At 37.6% G+C, this 20,508-nt stretch overlaps 2 protein-coding genes across 3 annotated transcripts in view; one reads left to right on the top strand and one right to left on the bottom strand.

Moving 5' to 3' along the window:
• The window catches only part of brf1a (BRF1 general transcription factor IIIB subunit a), a 43,843-nt gene that overhangs the window by 22,053 nt on the left and 1,282 nt on the right, over positions 1 to 20,508 (bottom strand). The window contains exons 2-7 of the mRNA XM_026223556.1: positions 16,574 to 16,782; positions 15,459 to 15,539; positions 13,489 to 13,662; positions 10,293 to 10,324; positions 9,281 to 9,353; positions 1,927 to 2,076 (exon numbers count right to left, since the gene is read on the bottom strand). Coding sequence (XP_026079341.1) covers positions 1,927 to 2,076; positions 9,281 to 9,353; positions 10,293 to 10,324; positions 13,489 to 13,662; positions 15,459 to 15,539; positions 16,574 to 16,751 — 688 coding nt within the window. The 5' untranslated portion in view covers positions 16,752 to 16,782. The remainder of the gene's footprint in view (positions 1 to 1,926; positions 2,077 to 9,280; positions 9,354 to 10,292; positions 10,325 to 13,488; positions 13,663 to 15,458; positions 15,540 to 16,573; positions 16,783 to 20,508) is intronic.
• On the top strand, positions 3,328 to 8,746 carry btbd6a (BTB (POZ) domain containing 6a). Of its 2 annotated transcripts, XM_026223558.1 has the most exons (5): positions 3,328 to 3,575; positions 6,062 to 6,279; positions 6,551 to 6,641; positions 6,776 to 6,894; positions 7,236 to 8,746. In XM_026223558.1, exons 2-5 carry the CDS (start codon positions 6,068 to 6,070, stop codon positions 8,266 to 8,268), a joined length of 1,455 nt encoding a protein of 484 aa, XP_026079343.1. In that variant the 5' UTR covers positions 3,328 to 3,575; positions 6,062 to 6,067; the 3' UTR covers positions 8,269 to 8,746. The 2 variants fall into 2 exon arrangements, with proteins under 2 accessions (XP_026079343.1, XP_026079342.1); XM_026223557.1 differs by lacking the exon at positions 3,328 to 3,575 and having other exon boundaries at positions 5,514 to 6,279.

Genomic DNA, 20,508 nt, shown 5'->3' with positions numbered 1-20,508 from the left:
CAGATGCACTTCTGAGTTACCTGACAATCTGAACAATGTCCAACACCACAAAGCATGCAAGCACGTAAAAGATACTGAAGATTTTTAGAACTTAATGATTTCTCAAAGATTAACTAATTAGAACTATGACATTGAGGTTGTCTTTGAGGTTGACTTTTTGTTTTTTATTAGACTGCCAACAACAGCTTAAACTCACATCATTTTAATGGAAAAAAGGGTAAGGTGTGCAACTTCTGATTTAGATTGTCCTGAAAGGAGAGATGAGATTAAAAACAATAACGCAAGGTTAACCTCTCCAAAAAAAGTGGAGAAGCAAAAACACTATTTAAATTTAAATACAAATATGGACATAAATGAGAAAATAAATATATATATAGCATTATGTGATACTGAAGTAATGGCTTGCTGAAAATCCAGCTTTTCCATCAGAAGAATAAATTAAAATTTTAAATTGAAACAATTTGAAATAGTAACAGTATTTCAGGATATTACACTTTTAACTGTATTTTGGATCAAATAAATGCAGCTTTGGTGAAGACTTTTTTCACAATATTTTTTATATAAAAATGAAAAAAAAAACTTTTCTCATATGCATCCCTAAATTATAGATAGCATTATATGAGAGTCGTTACATCATATATATATATATATATATATATATATATATATATATATATATATATATATATATATATGATTAATGTGGTGACACATTTTACCCTGCTCTCCTTTACATGTTCAGGGTTATCAGCTACGTCTAGCCCAGTGCGATCCTGTGCTCAAGTTCATGTGGTGTGATAAAGAAACAGCCGTTTCCTCCTCTGCTGTTAACTCTGCAGGATATCAAACCCAATCTGGGTTCCAGCTACTACATGAGGACTATTCAATAAGCTCGAGGCCTTCATCAAGCTCAGCAGCTCTCCCTGCATCACATTCTTTCATTCTCTCTGTTGGCCTGCCTTTCATTCTCAAGTCTCTGATCTCTCACTGCTAAACAAACTCTTTAGGCTCATGCTTCCTCTTTTCTCAGCACTACTTCTAAAAGATTAATGGGAGATTAATTATTCAAGTTATGCAGTGGTTGTGTTGGAGGGGGGGGGGGCAGAGAAACTCACGCTGAGAGTCAGGAGTCGTCAGTTATTCTAAAAACTTAATTACAGGAACTCAGTCTTAACAGACTGTCAAGTTTAGACAAGACTCAAAGTAAGAGAAAGTAAAACCGATATTGATTAAAATGCATTAGAAATTAGCTGCACTGGATTTCTGAGGTAATTCACAGTACCAAGAAAGGCCTCAGTGAGTGCGAGAAAACTAACACTTTCAGGAATCATTTTCTTTCATCAAGATTGATGATTCTCAAACCACTTCAAATGCACGAGCTGATTTAATTACATATTATGACAGATATACTGCATCTTAAAATGTTTCCTACAACAGACACAAAACTTTACTAGGGGTGCTCCGATCACGATCGGCCGATCGTTATGCGCATCTCGTCAGTAAAGCCGGTTTTCTAATCAGCGGTTAATTCCATCAGGTGCGTGATTTCACATAGAGCACCTGTTACTACACAGAGCCGTTGTTAATAGAGAAGATGCGCAAATCACGTTAATTTTCACCGTTTATTGGCGCATCTTCTCAGTTAACAACGGCTCTGTGTAGTAACAGCTGCTCTGTGTGAAATCGCGCACCTGATGGAATTAACCGCTGATTAGAAAACCGGCTTTACTGACGAGATGCGCATAACGATCGGCTGATCGTGATCGGAGCACCCCTAAACTTTACATTCTGGTTTCTGGAGCATGCATTCCAACTGTGGATGTTTCAGCGATGGTGTATGTGCTTTTGCGCATCTAACAAAGCAACCCTTCACTAGCTCACATCATTAAAGAGGTTGCACCGTTAGGGGAGGGTTGCCATGGTTACCTGCTCCACAGAGGCCTGAAGGTCTTCGTCCCGTGTGCATCCAGTCTCTCTTCATCCTCTGCAGGAGACGCAGTGCCGTCATTGAAACCTCATGGCTCTTCTCTCCGAATTCCAGCATTTGTGCAAAGCGCGGGATATATAGACATGGATCTGTAAGAAACAAAACTCTTAGAACTACAAAGCTAGACAGAGTAGATTTAGACCTTTTTAAACACACGGTTGCATTTTCAGTTCAAAAACGTTCAGCCTATCAGTGTCAAATCTAAAGTTTAAAGCTGCTAATGAGTCTATGAGAGGATTAGTGGAAGATATGCTTTATTGGGCATGATATCACACCCTTGTCTACAAGTTTAAAATGCTAACACTGGCTCATGAACCACTGATGAGTGTTCAGTCAAAATGCAAGTAGTTATGACAACGCAACAAATATTAACGTTATGCTTACAATTCTCATTAAATACTACATACAGATAAACTCCATTATTAAGGTTTTAGCAAACTGCTGGACTCTCGAACTATAAACATTTTAATGGTAAAAGAAACATTACAGAGGGAGCAACATTTTTTGACAGTTTCCAAAAAATATTTTCAAAAGGTGATGGCACTTGTGTGAAAAACTGAGAAGTTTTCTGCTCTACAAAGCATTATCTTCCATCTTATCCAATGATTCCCAATCAGAGATATGTGTAGCCCAGTGGGTACTGAAACGGGCTTCATGGGGGTGATTTTGAGTTGTTAAAAACAATATAGATAACATTATACAACAAATAAACGATGACATCATAATTATTAGGGCTGTAAAATTGTCTTTTATTAATATATAAATAAATATAATCTCATATTTTATTGGTAATTAGACTGGAGAAAGAGAGAGAGAGAGAGAGAGAGAGAGAGAGAGATTTTACTCAACTCATTCTTTTTTTCTTCCTAGAGTCTTCCCATCAAATTCCTCAGTCAATCAATCAAACTTTATTATCTTTATCAATCTAAATGCATGTTAAGAAAATGTGTCCTCCTATGCCATTGGAAATTGGATATACATTTTTAGATGTACGTCATATGTCCAGACATCAGACATGTATCTGATATAAAAGGTGGCTCAAAACCAATGTAAAAAAAAAAAACTTAATCTAATGTGTATTTTTTTTGTTTGTGCATGTGCAACATCATCTCATTTGTGTCAGTAAAGCTTTTTTCTTTTTCTTTTTTTTTATAGTGTAAAAGCAGCTAGATTAATAATGTTCCAGTATATTCAGCACAACAAAATCAATACATTTTTGGTTTAATTTTGACTAAGCTTGAGCCTAACTGATGAGACTGTGGGGGTACACAACTCAAGAAAGGTTAGGAAACACTGATCTAATCCTCACTACATATGTTCACTATAAGCCGCTTAGAGCCGTCTGTGCTGTCAGAAAAAGAAGAGACCGGGGGAGAGAGAGAGAAGCTGCCTCACGACTTTACTGGGAAAACGGAGAGCAGTCGTGCGCACTACAGTATTTTCCACAAGTCCAGCCCTCGTCCGGTTTCAGACTCCAAACGGCCGACCGTGAACCGGAGCAATAAAACTTTTGACATCGCTTTGAATCGAGCGCACTGCCTCAGCTGTGTGATGACAACAAACTAGTGCATAAAATAGAGAATCTGAGGTAAGAACACGCACGATATTTTCTCGTATTGTTTGCACTTACAGAACCGTTGACGTGTGAGGTAAACGGTACATATTCAGAACGCAAGATGCTTTGTAACAATTTTCAGCGCGCGGATTGGAATTAGAGATCGTTGTTACACGCGAAACATTTCCACCTCATTGCTTTAAATCAATTTTAATAAAACATTTGCCTGATATTGCATATAAATAATAGTTACGCCTTTAGTTACGGAGAAACATATACGAAACAAACGACGTGTACGGACGAACTTGGCATTTACTGAACAAACATTCCCCCACAAAGATCATTTATTTGATTCGGATCATGCCAGGAGACGTTGGTATTATTTAGATTTATAACATGCACGTATATATATGTATATGAGGAAATAAAAACCCTCATCACTGCATAGTCCACAGAGAGATTCATAATGGTTCTATAGAGGTCGGGATCGTTGCGTCACGTCGCAATGCATTGTGGGAATCGCGGTACAGAAGTAGATGTACTGTATAGTAGGCATTAGGTAACGTTGGTCATTTGGTCATTAATTTTGATTATTTTTTGGAAAATGGTTCAGTATTGCTGTATTGTGACCTGCTGTAATCGGTTTCATGATCGACAGGGCAAACGCCTCGTGAATCATATTAGTTTTCAACATTTTCCTACTTGGAAAAAAAACACAAGGTGTCTGAAATCACCAAGAGGCGTCAGATGGCTTGGGTCACCACTGTACGGAGGGAAACCATCACCTTCGATAATATTATAATACATAGTTATGGTGAGACATGTTGTGTATGGTCTCTCTCTCTCTCTCACATACACACACACAAACTCAGACACAAACACATTACGTTTTCTCTAGTTTTTGGCCAGTAAGGGAGTCAGTTTAGTGTCTGTATTTTTTGTTTAAACATTTTCTTTTGACCCAATCCTGAACTTAATTTGCTTTTTGATATTTTTGTGCTGACTGTATTTAACAAATTTGAACAACTTGTTTAAAAAAAAATAAAAAACTGGAACGAACTTCAAAATAGGAAGTTAAGCGTCTTGTTTTGGTGAATGGTGGGTTGTGTCTGAGGTGAATGTTCGTCAATATTAATACCGGATTACAGAACTACCGGAGGAAAACAGTGGATTTTTGCAAGTATGATAAGTGAGTAATTACTCCTGAAGTGTAACAAACCCGCATAGACAAGCTTCATAGCTCGCAGAATCTGATAAGTGTGTGTGTCACCACTATTTCCTTAGTGAGAACGATTGTTTTCTCCACGTTTAATTTGCAGATCCATTTGTGATCTGCAGGTGAGCCTCCAGTGACTTTTTGAAAAGTGAAAGTGACATTTTTAAATTGATCGGAGGTGTAAGCGCTCACTCCACAGACCCGGTAGGATAAATTATCAGGGAAACTGAGGCTTGGTAAACTTTCATGTGTTCATAGGGATCGATTCCGCCTACAACCTCTTTTTTTTTAAGTAGCGTTGTTTGGCTTCATTGTTAAGTTTGTCCGTATAGGTATAGGCAACTTTTTTTGTCACGTTCTATAACTTTTTCTGGATACTGGCTATTATCTTATTACAAACCTGCTTTGCGATACCTCTAAAATGGCCGCCGTTACCCACAATGCACCATTCCATGACGTCTACGCCCGAGCTCTATTGTCGCAATGTTGCCAGATCCCGCGTGAAAAACAGGCAATCTGATTTAGGGTAATAGATATTTTCGGATATAAATCCTTTATAGATAAAATAGTATGCATTGGTTAAGTAAATTCTAGGTATACACTCACAAATACATAATGTGAATAATAATAATAATAAACAGTACATAATAAAATGTAATTAGCTCTTATAAAAAGCAGACATGGCAACACAGAATGTACAAGAGGGATAAAGAGCTCTGAGAGAGACAACCCTCCTCTCTTGACGTCAGACGAGAGAGAGAGAGCCCGAGAGAGACCTCAAAATAAACTCAAACTTCAAAATCATTCGGTGTGTTGGCCAAAGCAGAGGAAAGATCTGCTTGGTCGTTATAAGACTACAGAGACCCTGTTTTTGTCAATATTTGTTGAGAGGTTTTAGAGTGGGTTTTAAAACGATTCGTTTTGGCGTTTTCGGTGTGGGGTTGGAGAGGATGTGAGGAAAAAAGGATGGCATATCTATGAAATATTTGCTGAAATCCGAATATTTATGTGACCGTTTAGTGGAGCAGTTTTTATTTTTACACGGAAACAACGCAACACTATTTAGGAATACCACAGACCACGGTCGTAGCGGATCATTATTTTTTCTACACATATTTTGGCAAACTTTTTTTTGGTTCTGATGCCCGCTGCGCCGGAATGCAAGCTGTCCCATCATGGCCGGATCATGAAATGTGTTACTTTTTTACTTTTGCTCCCTGAAACGTTAAAGAAGTTGAAGCGAGCAAGCAAGCACCCCGGCAGGCTGTCTCTGTGCTATAACATCTTAACTCTTTCCCTGAAGAAAAGGATGGCAGCGGAACTGTACCCCGTCAACGATCACGCCACAGTGCAGAAGAACGGGACTGTGATGCTCAGTCTGCCAGAGAAGAAGAGGAGCGTGGAGCCGGTTGCGCAGTCCACCGCGTCCATCGCCACCACACCGACCGCAGAGCAAAACATCAACAACAACAACGTGGAGATTCCCAGCTGGCATTCCACGCACCCGACTTTACGCGAAAGGCAAGGCATTAAATCAAGTGATATATAATGATGGAAATTATATATTAAATATGTTAAACATTATGTATTTATTTCACACACACACACACACTTAAAATAACTTATTCAGATATAATTGTCATTACAGTACAATTCTTTAAATCATAATTAACATTAAAAGATACTTAACATCTGAACATTTCTTAAATAATATTATATTACATATATTTTTATTATTGTATTTATTCATTGCAATAACAAGACTAAATTTATTTATTTTTACTTTACGCAGAAATGCACTAATGTTCAATAATGAACACATGGCAGACGTTCATTTCATTGTTGGTCCCCCTGGTGAATCAGAAAGGGTCCCGGCACACAAGGTGAGCCCACACACCTCTCCTGAATCAAACACACCTGATTCAAACCATCAGTGGATCTGAAATAGGTGTCAGAAAAAGGAAACGCTTTGAAACTAGATGAAACACTGACGGATTGTCTCTTCCCCCTCTCTCAGTATGTGCTGGCAGTGGGGAGCTCTGTTTTCTGTGCCATGTTTTACGGGGATCTCGCAGAAGGGGACTCTGATATCCATATTCCAGATGTGGAACCCGCTGCTTTTCTCATTCTGCTCAAGTAAGACTCACTCACTAATCACATCCGGGCATTAATAACAGGGTGACTCGGCTTTCATGCCAAGCCGCACAGATGGGTTCACAGAGGCCCCGACAGTGATGTCTTGATTTAGGAGTCACCCTCTTATTTCAGAGCTATTAGAGATCGTTTATTGGATTGCGAATGCGAATTATGTACTTTTTTCCCTGAGAAAGTTGGAAGTCACTATTTAAAGCAGTAGTGATGCAATAAAAAAAAAGAGAATGTCAAACAGATCAGCTTTTTATTTAGCATTTTATTCTTTTACTATGGGGAACTTGCAATTGACCTTAACCTCTCTATCTCCCTCTTCACTTTATCAGATACATGTACAGTGATGAGATAGAGCTGGCGGCCGACACAGTACTGGCTACGCTTTATGCTGCCAAAAAATACCTGGTGTCTGCTCTGGCTCGCGCATGTGTGGGCTTCCTCGAGACAAGCCTAGAGGCGCGAAATGCGTGCGTGTTGCTATCTCAAAGTCGGCTGTTTGAGGAGCCGGAGCTCACTCAGAGGTGTTGGGAAGTGATCGATGCCCAGGCAGAGCTTGCGCTGTGCTCGGAAGGTTTCACTGAGATTGACTTGCCCACACTAGAACACATTTTACAAAGGGAAACTCTGAACGTGAAGGAGGCGGTGGTTTTCCAGGCCATTCTGGAATGGGCTGACGCAGAGTGTCGGAGACAAGGCCTTAGCCCCACTTCACAGAACCAGCGCTCCATGCTGGGGAAGGCTTTGCACCTTGTGCGTCTGCCTTCAATGACACTGCAGGAATTTGCAGATGGAGCTGCGCAGTCGAACATTTTAACCCTTGAGGAAACGCACAGTATCTTTCTCTGGTACACCGCTGCTACGAAACCTGCACTGGGATTTCCGGTTGAGCCCAGAAAGGGGCTGACGCCGCAACGATGTCACCGTTTCCAATCGTCTGCGTACCGAAGCAACCAGTGGCGGTATCGCGGACGCTGCGACAGTATCCAGTTCGCTGTGGACAAGCGTGTGTTTATCGCCGGACTTGGTCTTTATGGCTCAAGTGGAGGGAAGGCGGAATACAGCGTCAGAATTGAACTAAAGAGACAGGGAGTGCTTCTTGCACAAAACTTGACAAAATTTGTGTCCGACGGTTCCAACTCAACATTCCCCGTGTGGTTCGAGCACCCAGTACAAGTAGAGCAGGACGCATTCTACACAGTTAGCGCTGTTCTAGATGGGAGCGAGCTGAGTTATTTTGGACAGGAAGGAATGACAGAAGTGCAGTGTGGGAAAGTCACCTTTCAGTTTCAGTGTTCCTCTGACAGCACTAACGGGACAGGGGTGCAGGGGGGACAGATTCCAGAGCTGATGTTTTATGCATGAAACCACTTATCGGTTTTGCACCGACTATCGGAAAATAAATTAAGTGACAAAAACAGATTCATAACAACTTGGACTGATCCATTAATGAAGAGACAGCAGGGAGATTTTTCCTCTCGAAAAATGCCTTTCCTCACAACATTGCTGCAAGACACTTCTAGAAGAGGAGACTATCCCCTCTGATTTGATTTTTTTTACATCTGGCATATAATGGAATGCTGCCCAAACTTATTTATTTCTTTAAACATACTGTTTTAAAACATGTACTTTAATTTAAGCACATTTTATTTCTAATTATTCATAATCTGTCTGTGTAGAGTGAAACGTGAGCAGTTTGCACTTGAAACCAGGCAACTTTTCCGGTCTTGTTATTTAATGGTTATTTGTTGACAGCTTGATGCTGAATAACCTAAAAAGGGTTTCAAGAGCCTGCAAAATCATAAAATGGTTGTTTTTATTAATTAAACAGTATTTTGTTTTCCTTTGTCTAATGCACAGTCATACGGCACATACGATTTCACTCTGGGGAAAATAAGACCTTTCAAAACTTTTCAAATGAAAATTCTTGTCATCATTTAATCATCCTTATGTCCTTCCAAAGTTTATTGACTGACTCAGTTCTTAAAACACAAATGAAATATTTTGAAGACTGTTTCAGCTGTTTTGCCCATATAATGAAAGCAAAGTGTTCAAAACAACATTGAAACCCACTGACTTTCATTGTATTAATAAAAATCAAATTAAACAATTGTTTTTTTTTAAATCCAGAAACAAAAGAAAGGCAAATTAGTTTTAAATTACATGAGGGCAAAAATTATGTCAGAATTTTGCTTTGTATTGTTGATTGAGCAAAGCAACTGGACAATCAAGTGTTCAATTTAGGTTCAAATATTTACAATGCAAGCTTACAGTTGCACAGCAGCCTCTGGGCATTAATAGCAGCACTACACAGTACAATTTGGATGAGCAGCAAAGCATCATGGGGAAACTACAATGTCACTTATGTGATGCTTACCAATAGCTGGTGCGTTGATACACAGCTCTCTGGCTAAAACAAGGAAAGTTTTTCCCAAAACATACACATTCACCTAGGGGCAAAAGATAAAGAAAGAGTCAGAAATGGACACAAATTTGTGGACAGAAAAAATTTTGACTACAAATTGACTACAAATACAGAAAGAGACCATGGGAACATTTAACAAACATTGACAGTCAGAGATATAAGATAACGGGACATAACAGAGTGTATTTTAACAGATGCTGAAGGTTGCAAAGTTCATAGCTGTGGGGTTTGGATCCGTACCAGCATCACCACAGAGTCTTCACTTTCTCACAAACTATATCTGTGTCTTATCCTTAAAAGATGAACTACAATAACAAAAATATTTCATTAAATATGCTTTAAACAACATATAACTCAGTACTTATCTTCATGGACCACCTTAATAATTATTGAAAAAAAAAAAGCTAATCTACGAAGAATGACGCACATGCTCAAACACAGACACCCTATTTCTTCCATCTGGGCCCCCTGACATTAAAGAGGAATCTTTTTTGGTTGATGCCAGAGGTCATGACCACTGAAAAGTAGGATGGCCCTCACACACTCCTGACCTGAGAGGGGCGGCGACAGCCTTATGCCTCAAAAGAGCTCCTCTGTCTTGGGGAGAGCAAAGGAATTTATGGGTCCTTTCTCTGGTAAAATTCCCTAATGACACAAATACCGCAGTGGACAGGATCTGCGTGTTAGCTTGTGGGACAGGGAGGGGGTTTAATAGGACAGCTGGGAGGGTAAAAATATAAAAACGGACACACCAGCTGGAGGAAAATGGCTTTCGCAGACTAACTGGGTTCAAACATCTAGGATTGCAAGTGAAAATGCATCTACTTTGCATTGTTATTTTTTTATACTTTTTTAATACATTTAAAAAAGCTGTAATTAATACTTGTTTATTATCATGCCTATGCCTATAACATATTGGCTGTTTATATATATATATAAATAAATATATAAATGCAGTACTTACTTGCAGGAGGTCACTCAAGTCCAGCAGCATGTCTGAGAAAGTGCATTAAAGATATTATACAGAATGGAGTTTGAGAGAAAGTTTTATAGAAAGGCCCTTACAGTGCATTCAAGATGTATAGTTTTCAAATGCATGTATTTTCACCTAAAACATGACCTTTATTATTTAGTCTTATACTTTAGGTTTTGTGCAAGAATAACATAAGAGAAGGTTATATATAGACAGGAAACAAACAAAGGAATTTTGGTCAGATTTGGTCTCTTTGCTTGACATTTTCCCTCTCTGAGTTAAGCTCCACTGAACCACCACCCCGTGAACCCTGGAATTCCCCGTCTCCCAGCAACCGAGTAGTCTGTGTCCATGGAGACCACCACACCTGTCCAATCAAGACAAAGTGTATTAAAAAACATCCCATTAAAAAAAGTCATTGTGGGATTTTCAGTCACCATGGCAGCAATAAGAGATAATCCTAAATTGCGGGATTATGGATGGCCCTGTCAAATTCATGATCATTTTTTTTTAGGATTTGACACTTCCAGGGAGAAATCTCACACCAAGCAAAATTAGCTTAAACCAACTGTTTTCTCGAATCACTTTACAGATAACATTTTACAGAATTGAGTGTTTAGGTGTCAACATAAAATTACAGATACTGTAGAATAATAAAAAATAATATAAAAATAAGTCAAGTATAAAAAACATTAGTTAAGGATAAAATGGGAAAACAGCTACAATAATAAAAAAGAAACTCAGTCGGATTTGTGTTTTAAAGCAGACCTTCTTAGAGCAAGAAACCATTTTGAAGGCTGACATTTGGAAAATAATTCTAGTTGTTTGACTAAATTTACCCTTTCCAATGGAGATTAAGACCAACAATACTCTCTCTCTCTCTCTCTCTCGCTCTCAAACACAATCACCCCCCCACCCCATCTCATCCTCCTGGGTAGAAAGCGAAAGCTCTCTCATGAGTTCTTATGTAACCCTACCAGACGTCTGACTGAACACGTACGTTACGTAATCTCAGAGAGACAAAAATATACACACTGTCAGCTTCTGTTGCCTCTTTTAAGCATTTTTGGACAAGTGAAAGTGAGCAGCATCATCCCTGAAAAACAAATGCGCACACATGTAAGTGCCACTTTTAGACTGAAGAAGGCATATGAAAGCGTAATAAAATCACCTCATGTTTTGACATGTAGAGTTTAAAATGGTGCAATTGGTGCATCCATCCATCCGTAAACATGTCAACATTATTGATTGCACAATTTGCACCTCATGCCGGTGGACTGAACATTTTGAGTAGGTTACCAAAAGAAAGACAACATATTTATTCCCACTTCACATTAAAAGTAAAATGAATCCATAAAGTTTTTAGTTAGATCTATTGGCTTATTGCTATTGACCGGAAATGATACTGATTTGAACTTGCACCACAAATTGCTGGAGGATATGCACTTACGGTACTGCCAGGCTTTGTCTCCGATTCCTACAAGATTATTAAAACTAACTCAAACAAACTATAATAAACTAAAGCAGGCTGTTCCAGTCAAGGTTTTGTGTGTTTGTGTGTGTGTGTGTGTAAAATGCAGTCCTAATGCAGTCTCCGGAGAGACACACCCTGGCTTATTTCCTGCCTCACTTTGAACACACATAAACAACCTGAAAAAGCCAAATCTAATACAAGCGAGATCCCATCTCGGACACCAGATGAGGACCTGATGCAGTGTAGGCTAAACAGGAAGCTGATTATTTTATACACAACACACTAAAGATAACAACCTGTGTCAAACTCAGACTTAGTGAGTCAGAGTGAGAGTGTAGGATGAATATTGCAAAAATAATCATGAGTGTTCAGATACAGGGGAACCAAGGCTATATGACTAAGCATCAGACGCTGTGAGAGTTTGTGTGCGGTGTGGAATGCAGACAGACGTACGTGAGGAGAACAAATCAAGATGACTGACTAACACTATTGACTATTAGCTCCCACGGTGGGCCCCTCTTGCTCAACCTCCCTTCTTCCATCCTGCTTCACTTTCTTTCTGTGATACGCAATCCGAGTCACTTTATTTCTTCTTATTCTATTCTTCTGCAGTCTCTGCTTATATACATTTGCAGATATATACATCACAATTATGTAAAGTAGGAGCTGTGAACTCCACTTGATAACTATGCAGAGCAACACTGGAATACTCTTTACTAAATACTACACTGTATACTGTGTGTATACTGACTACTACTACAAATATGCATAAGACTAAGTCTTATACACTTTCAAATGTTTCAAATAGTAGTATACTACACTACCACATTACTAGCATCGTGAAAGTAAAAAATATATTTTTTGTAGACCGCTAAAATAAAAACAGCAGTATCTACGTCCATTTAATTCATCATACTGGAAATAGGTGGTCAAGACAAGCACATTGCATTGTGGGATACAGTATTTTTTACAGTGTGTTCTGTTGTAACCCAAGCAATTACCAAATGTATTAGGTTGGCTGGGTATACAGTGCACAGTACACATACTGCAACTAAAAGGATTGTAAAAGTAGCATGTTAAGGTGAGGTCATATAATTTCTGCAAAAATGTATGAATTTAAAAAAGGACAAAAGGTCCTTTGTCTACAGGCCATTTTGTATCAATATATGTAGCACATCTTACACAGTATAGTAGACACTTTCAAACCAAGCAGCATTCTGTTGGTCAGTGCAGCGGAACTGAATGACCAATTTGAACAAGCTGTAAAATCTATTTGGAGAAAAACTTTACCTCACACAAAATTCCTAACCTCATTGATTCCAATTGAAATCGCCCACTTTAGTATGTTTTTGTGAACTTAGCCATAATATCTTAGAAACTACCAGACAAAACATAGGAGTGCCATCTTAAATCCCACTGGCCAAATGCTCAAAGCCTGACAGAAGGCTAACAGGTTGAGGAAATGTCAAAATAAAGTAGAGTTTACGTAGCCTGTGACTTCTAACACTATGGACGGATGGCGAACAGCTCTAGACTGTTGCAAACACCCTCCATCAGAGACTTGTACCCTGACCTTGAGCAAAATCAGTGTACACAAACTCTGATGAATCACATTATTTGAATATTTAATCATATATACCACCATTCACCCTCAATGGCAGACAATTTCCCTTCTCTCTAAAAGCTTCCATCACCTCACGGCCAAAAGGATACGAGGTGTTCCCTCAGTTCGGCAGACGAGGTAGAGACAGGCGGCGATGACATGGGATGATCTGCGTCCTCTGGTCAGATGCTTGCAGAGGGCCATCTTGTAAAAGTTGAAGGCAGTGTCCAGACAGTGCTGATTCATTTGAAGCTGATGCCCAAGATGGTTTATCTGTCGCTTAGCTGAATAAAACACAAGCAAAAGATCACAGTCAGGGTTTTTGACAGCATATTTACAGCAGGTTTAGTTACTTTAGAAGTTAATAGATGAAACAAACAATAGCAAAAGCCTTTATGGGGACTGAACAAGAATCTTTGGGTTACCAGTTCATGTTGTGTTTAAATCTAAACAAACAAGAACAACTGAAGCACTTCTGAATTAATTATTTAACCAGACGGGGGACACAGTTTTGCCTGTAGTGTTTTGCTTTAGGCAAAATAAATTACTGAAGATTAAATTACTCCATACATCACCAGAGAGGTCTATCGTTTGAACCGAAAGGCCCAGTTATGACATTTTTAATATAAAGGTATAAAAAAAATAAGGTGCCTCTACTATTTTTAAAGTTAACACCAAAAACTAATAGTTTAACCATAATCTAAATACTTACAGCAATTATGCTTGCTTCAACAAAATTACTGCAAAAGATAGGTTAATTCTGATTCTGTATGAGCACCTGCTGTGGATGTGCTGTTTGAGAACAGATACGAGTCTTTTAGAGTGGGAGGAGAACATCTTCAATCTGAAAGCAGGTCTGTTTATACAGACTCAAGATCTCACAGAGCATCTTTTGTTCTCTCACCACACACAGATAGTATAAATCTGGATGCAGACATGAGGCCATTAATCCCACGTGTACATTCCCACACACACACACAAATAAAGTGGCCTCTGCAATTGCCTCCCAGGACACACACAGACCATACGGTTGTCTGACCAACTGATTCATCGGTTACTTCACAAAAGCACATAAATGCACCACACCTTCTGACTTCTCAGACTTAATAAGCTTCTATGAAAAACAACCATTACCATCTGGCTGAAATGAACCTCACACACTTAACTTGAAACCACATTACACAAGCCTAGTTTACAAAGAATCCCCCTTTCTTAAAAACAAAGAACGCATATGCTTAACCATCTTGCTCAATGGTGTTGTTTAATGGAATGGAACATAAAAAAAAAACACACATTACTGTACAAGTTGTAAACTGTCAGTGACACATAGTAATGTCTCATATTCACAGGAAATCGGTTTCGAAATGCTTTGGCAAACTTAGGAGCTGCATATTAGGAAAAAAAAAAGTTTATACTTTTAATAAAGACAACATAGACTTTACAATAATACTGATAAAAGGCAAAGAATAAATTAACAATCTATAGCTCAGTATGAATGAATCGAGACAAAGCGATTCAAATATTTAGATTAAAAAACTCTACGAGAAATGAATGAAAGTCATGTAAAGGGTATAGAGATACCTTAAGCATGTCACTAAATCAAAAAAGTTAGAACTATTGAGAAATTTGGGATCACTATAATTTTTTATGAAAAAAGACATTTATATTGTTTAACAAATTATTTATGTTTTAAATAAACACTACAGCTGAACTTTCTATTAACTAAAGAATACTTAAAATAATTTCACATCTTGCACAAAAACTTGAAGACATGTTTTTTGAGCACCAAATCAGCATATTGAAATGATTTCTGAGGGATCATTTGACACTGAAGACTGGAAAACTGGCAAGTGAATATTTGGCTTTGTCGTCACATAAATAAATAAAATACATTAAAATGGAAAACAAATATTTTTAATTGTTATTATTGTATATCTAATGAAATAAATTATGCTTTGTCTGCATGGGAAACTAATAAAGAACCTTTCCAAACTTTTGAATAGTAGTGTCTGTACTTTCTGACCATCACAAAGGGTAAATAGGGGCTAGATGGATGGCACTGATGTTCATGAACGCTCACCATTCTGCAGAGTGGCAGCTCGGGACTCCCTCCCAACCCCAGTTTGGAAGTTTCCTCCCAATGATGGCACATTTCCAGATGCTACAACAAAGCAAAAAATACAATATATTAGTAATACTAATATTATGAGAATAGTTAGATAGGAATGTCACACATTTCTTAACGAAGCTGTATACTTGTTGCTTCCTTTTTAATTTGTCATAATGTATTTTTAAATTAAAGTTTTATTTGTTTTTAATATTTTAATGTTATTAAATACACTTTGTATTACCATTGTGCAGATAAACCTGCCTTGTCTAATACTCTTCAGCTTACCCAATACTTCTAATGAATAATCTTACAAGAAAAGTAAAAACAACACCCATGTTTAAATCTAATATTAGCCAAATACATGTCTTCATTGCAGGACATTATTTATTAAAAACTTGACAGCCACCTGCTGTTTGAAGACGGTACTGCTGTACAAAACAAAAACATTATCCCATTTACATTTTTGTTTTGAGAGGAAATATCTGTTGGTATTTTTCAATGATATTAATTTGATTATAAATCACCCCCCCCCCCCCCATTTGATTTACCACACCAGGTAAATTAAACAAATATGCAATGTACAGAATTATCAGTAATCTAGGATGGTTATTAAATTCAGAAAAGATTATTCAAATGTAGAAATTTTGTCCAAGACTAGAAATTTCTTGAACGTTTCAAAAAAGTATAAGCAGATTGTAATAGCATAAAATCTCTCTCATGCTAAATGTCAACTGAGATAATGTTACAGATAATACACAAGATAATTTACAACTTAAGGGAAAAGTTTCCAGTCAAGGTTCATAACAGCAACCCTTGCTAATTGAGGCCTCCATTTGGACATTTCAGACAATAACTCTAACACTTTCATATGTAATTCATTGTGTTAAACAAACTGAGACAAACAGACAGACAAATAATATCAGACGTAACCATATACTGTAACTTTTGTTTGGTCTGCCCCTTATTCTATGTACATAGAACACAAATTCAGTTTCTCACATTGATTATTTCTTCATTTATATATTAAAACAAATTAAATTCACTGCAAAATTGGCCTTGTTTGGAGTAGATGATTCATCACTCACAGTCACCAGCAACAAACTGTCCAACGGCGGACGATCCTCCTCCACTGTTCTCCACGAAGGTTACCTCTGAAACGATGATGTTGTCTTCCAGCACCGAGCCGCAGCCCATGCACACGGCATCACCCCGGGCCTGGTCCACATCAATGTCCGTCCCCCCACAGTTCTTACACTTCCTCATGGTCACCACCAATCAGCACACTGAGTATTATCTTTACATGCATTTAAAAACACATGAGAGAACACAGAATGAATCATAGGTAGAGTTAGTACATCTAAGGTGAACAGATTCAATGGCAAACTGAGAAAGCACTATTATAAATAAAGGACTCCTATTTGATTCATCCTAAGTGCTTAATAATGTAATTTGTTTATCACAAACATGCAGCTTTACATGATGGACTAGAATCATGTGTATTGTGATGCGTTTATCAGCTGTTTGGATTTTCATTCTTATGGCACCCATTCACTGCAGAAGATCCATTGGTGAGCAAGTGATGCAATGCAAAATTGTTCCAGATCTGTTCAAAATTTCTCAAAACAAATCAATTTCTTGGATAGCCTGAGGGTGAGTAAATTTCCAGCAATGTTTCATTTTTGGTTGAACTACTCCTTTAATAACAGTTATCTTATTCAGTTTGACAGTCATAGCTTTAAACAAAAATAAACACCAAATCCCTTTTTTATTATAATTTTATTAACATTTCACAATAAGATTTATTTTTTTAATATTAGTTGACTACAGTAGTTAATATGAACAATCAATGAACAATACCTGTGCAGCATTTTCTACTTTTACTAATATAATTTTTTTGTTAACATTAGTAAATGCACTGTGAACTACCATGAACAAACAATGAAAAACTGTTCTCTTAAAAATAACAATAGTTAATAAACTCTGTACAAATATTTTGCCTATAGTTAGTACATATCATCATACTGCATTAACTAAAGATAATAAATCCAAACTTATTGTAAAGAGTTACCATTGTTTTAAATGTCTGAACATCTCACTTTCTTAATGTGTAGAATAAAAGGCATGTTGCCAATTTACTACAAGTTAAATATGCTTCACACACACAGTCCTGGGAAAAAAGGGGCCAAGCCCAAAACAGCTATACTTCGTTTTGCTGGTCTTAACCACAAATTAGCAAGAATTATGCAAATGGTGTCTCAGAAAAACATCAAATACAGAATGACATTTTTGGCAGAATATGGGAAGTTTGATTCTGAGTGAAGTTGTGTTGAGTGATGAATCATGATAAAAAGGGATAAGAACCAGAGCGGTGACTTTGAAGATCTGGTGAGAAATACAAAAATCAATCCAGCTCTACCACAGTGAAGCACGGAGCAAGATGCGTCATTATGTATGTAGCTGCTGGTACTGGTGAGCTGCTTCACTGTGAAAAATCAATTAATGCTTTGGAGTGTAAGAGAATACTGCAGAATGGCTTCCTTCCTTCCCAAATGAAAAGTTATCTAAAGAGGAACAATCAGATGTTAATTTTTCAACCAGAAAATGCTCCTGCCGGCTTGAGAACAGTTCCACTAGGCTCCTGTTTTGGACTGGTCACATTCTGAACCCTATTTGGTCTCATATTTTTAAGAAAGTGACTGCCCTATCTAGGGGTCCTTGGTATCAAAAATGTGAAAACACATGTGTGACCCTGGACCACAAAACCAGTCTTAAGTCACACAGGTATATTTGTAGCAATAGCCAAAAATAGATTGTGTGGATCAAAATTATCGATTTTTCTTTTATGCCAAAAATTATTAGGACATTAGGTAAAGATCATGCTCCATGAATATATTTTGTAATTTTCCTACCATGAATATACAAAAACGTAATTTTTGATTAGTAAAATGCAATGCTAAGAACTTCATTTTGATCATTTTAAAGGCAATTTTCTCAGATTTCTTTTTTTCTGAATTTTTCAGATTACATTTTCAAATAGATGTATCTTAGCCATAAATTATCCTATCCTAACAACCTATAAATCAGTGGAAAGCTTGTTTATCATGCTTTTTTTTAAAGACCATTATCACTGATTTTGTGGTCCAGGGTCACATGTTAATATAATAATCAGTGTTGTGGGCTCCCAGTTGAAATCACTGGTCTAAGAAAATCTCCTAATGTTAAAAGCAACGCCGCTGTGAGGACACAAAGCGAACTGCACCTCTATTGATCCCTATTTGGCCCACGTTGCATTCTGAGACACTTGGTACCGATTTTAACGCCCGGGACAAAAATCAGAGATATAAGATCCTCTAAAATATGAACACCATCCTTGAGAGTCAAAGTAAGATAAGCTCATATAATCAATGTCAGGTGTTACGGTTTAACTGGTTACCGTGTTATCTGGTGACCAACTTCCTGTTTAGGTCTCCGCTGCAGATGTGCTGGAACGACGGCAGCAGATTCGCCGATTCTGAAAGCACAAACTGACGTGATATTAAGTGCCTAATAAACGCAGACTTGCTCATTGCATGATTTTGATATTCTTGCAGAGATAACAAGTTATATGTATGATCGCCCGTAGCGGCTGAAGTAAGTAGGATAAACAAAAAAATAAAATAAAGTACATCTGTGTTGGCACGGGTTTCGAACACGCGCTAAAAGACGACGCGCCGCGAGACGACACTCACGAACCACCGAGCCATCGATCTTTTACATAAGCAGCTCCAGATCTCTGTATTCAACACAGGACTCTCGGCGTCACATCGTGAAACGGGCTGAATCAAGGAACTGTGACCGTGTTAACTTGTGACCTCTGTTTGCAAGCCAAAATCCAATTTTACTGTTGCTATAAGTTAACATTTCCAGCCAAAGCGCTTCTAATGCTGCTAAATGATTTGATACGATCTGAAAATTACTCATCGTCAAAAATTACGAATCCCATTAATGTAAACATGCATAACAACAGCCCAACGTTTAAGTAGCTTAGTTCCCATTGGTTCATTGGCAAAACACATTCTTACAGTGGCAGGCTGCCCACATACACTTCTTGGCTATGAACTGCAAAACTAGATGTACAGAAAGTATCATTTCACTTTGAGGAACAATATTTAATAATAATAGGTTGCACTACTTTGCTGTAAAGTGTAATTTACTTTGTTTAAATAACTTTGCAACATATTTTTTCTGCTTGAATGGTTGTGATTGTATGCATCTGAATTGAAATCAACTAGACACAAAGCACAATTGACTACATATAATTATCATTAAAGACTTACATGCAAAGACCATCAAAGTTTTGATTGAACCCAAATGGCCATTTCCGTTACAACCATTAAAGCTCTTGAAAATGTTCTGTGATGTTTTTAATCAGGTTTTCAGCAGCATTTAGATAATATAATAGATAATATTTCACATAATCTTTATTAAACAAAATAGATGATAAACAAATTAACACAGGCACATTGTCTTTAAAGTGCAACATGCATTCTTCACAGATTAATATCACATGTGACCTATGGTTTCACTGGAACTGTGTTGGTCAGCCTCCTATTGAGGAAGATTTGATTTGTCCTGCTTGTGTTTAAGTGTGTGTGTGGTAAAGCAGTGAAAAGTCCTCTAGAAGTGTTATATGAATTTGTTTTTTACCTTTGTTTATATAGTGCTTTATACAATACTGATTGTGTCAAAGCAGCTTTACAGAGTCAACAGGAAAATGGAGAACAACAGTCATTTTTCAGCTAAAGTCAGTTCATTGATTTAGTGATGGCATCGTCAAACCAATGAGCTTAGTGATTATGAACCAGTGAAATGAACCACTTCTGTGTACACCGTCTTTTGTAGCATGATTGATTTGAGTATTAACATTTCTTTGATTCATTTTGTTTTCTTTGTATTTTTCACAAATGTCTAGTACACCAAGATAAATTCCTTGTACCTATAAATCCATTGTATCTTACAATAAAAGGGATTGTGATGGTGA

This window comes from Carassius auratus, chromosome 38 (genome assembly GCF_003368295.1).
Source record: "Carassius auratus strain Wakin chromosome 38, ASM336829v1, whole genome shotgun sequence".
Taxonomy (NCBI): Eukaryota; Metazoa; Chordata; class Actinopteri; order Cypriniformes; family Cyprinidae; genus Carassius; species Carassius auratus.
Note: the sequence above shows the minus strand (reverse complement) of the source record. Positions and strands in the feature narration are given on the sequence as shown.

Coding starts and splice junctions, on each gene's coding strand:
- btbd6a (XM_026223557.1), top strand. CDS start 5,900: ATGCCCGCTGCGCCGGAATGCAAGCTGTCCCATCATGGCCGGATCATG. Junction 6,280..6,550: donor CACCCGACTTTACGCGAAAG/GCAAGGCATTAA, acceptor TACTTTACGCAG/AAATGCACTAATGTTCAATA. Junction 6,895..7,235: donor GCTTTTCTCATTCTGCTCAA/GTAAGACTCACT, acceptor TCACTTTATCAG/ATACATGTACAGTGATGAGA.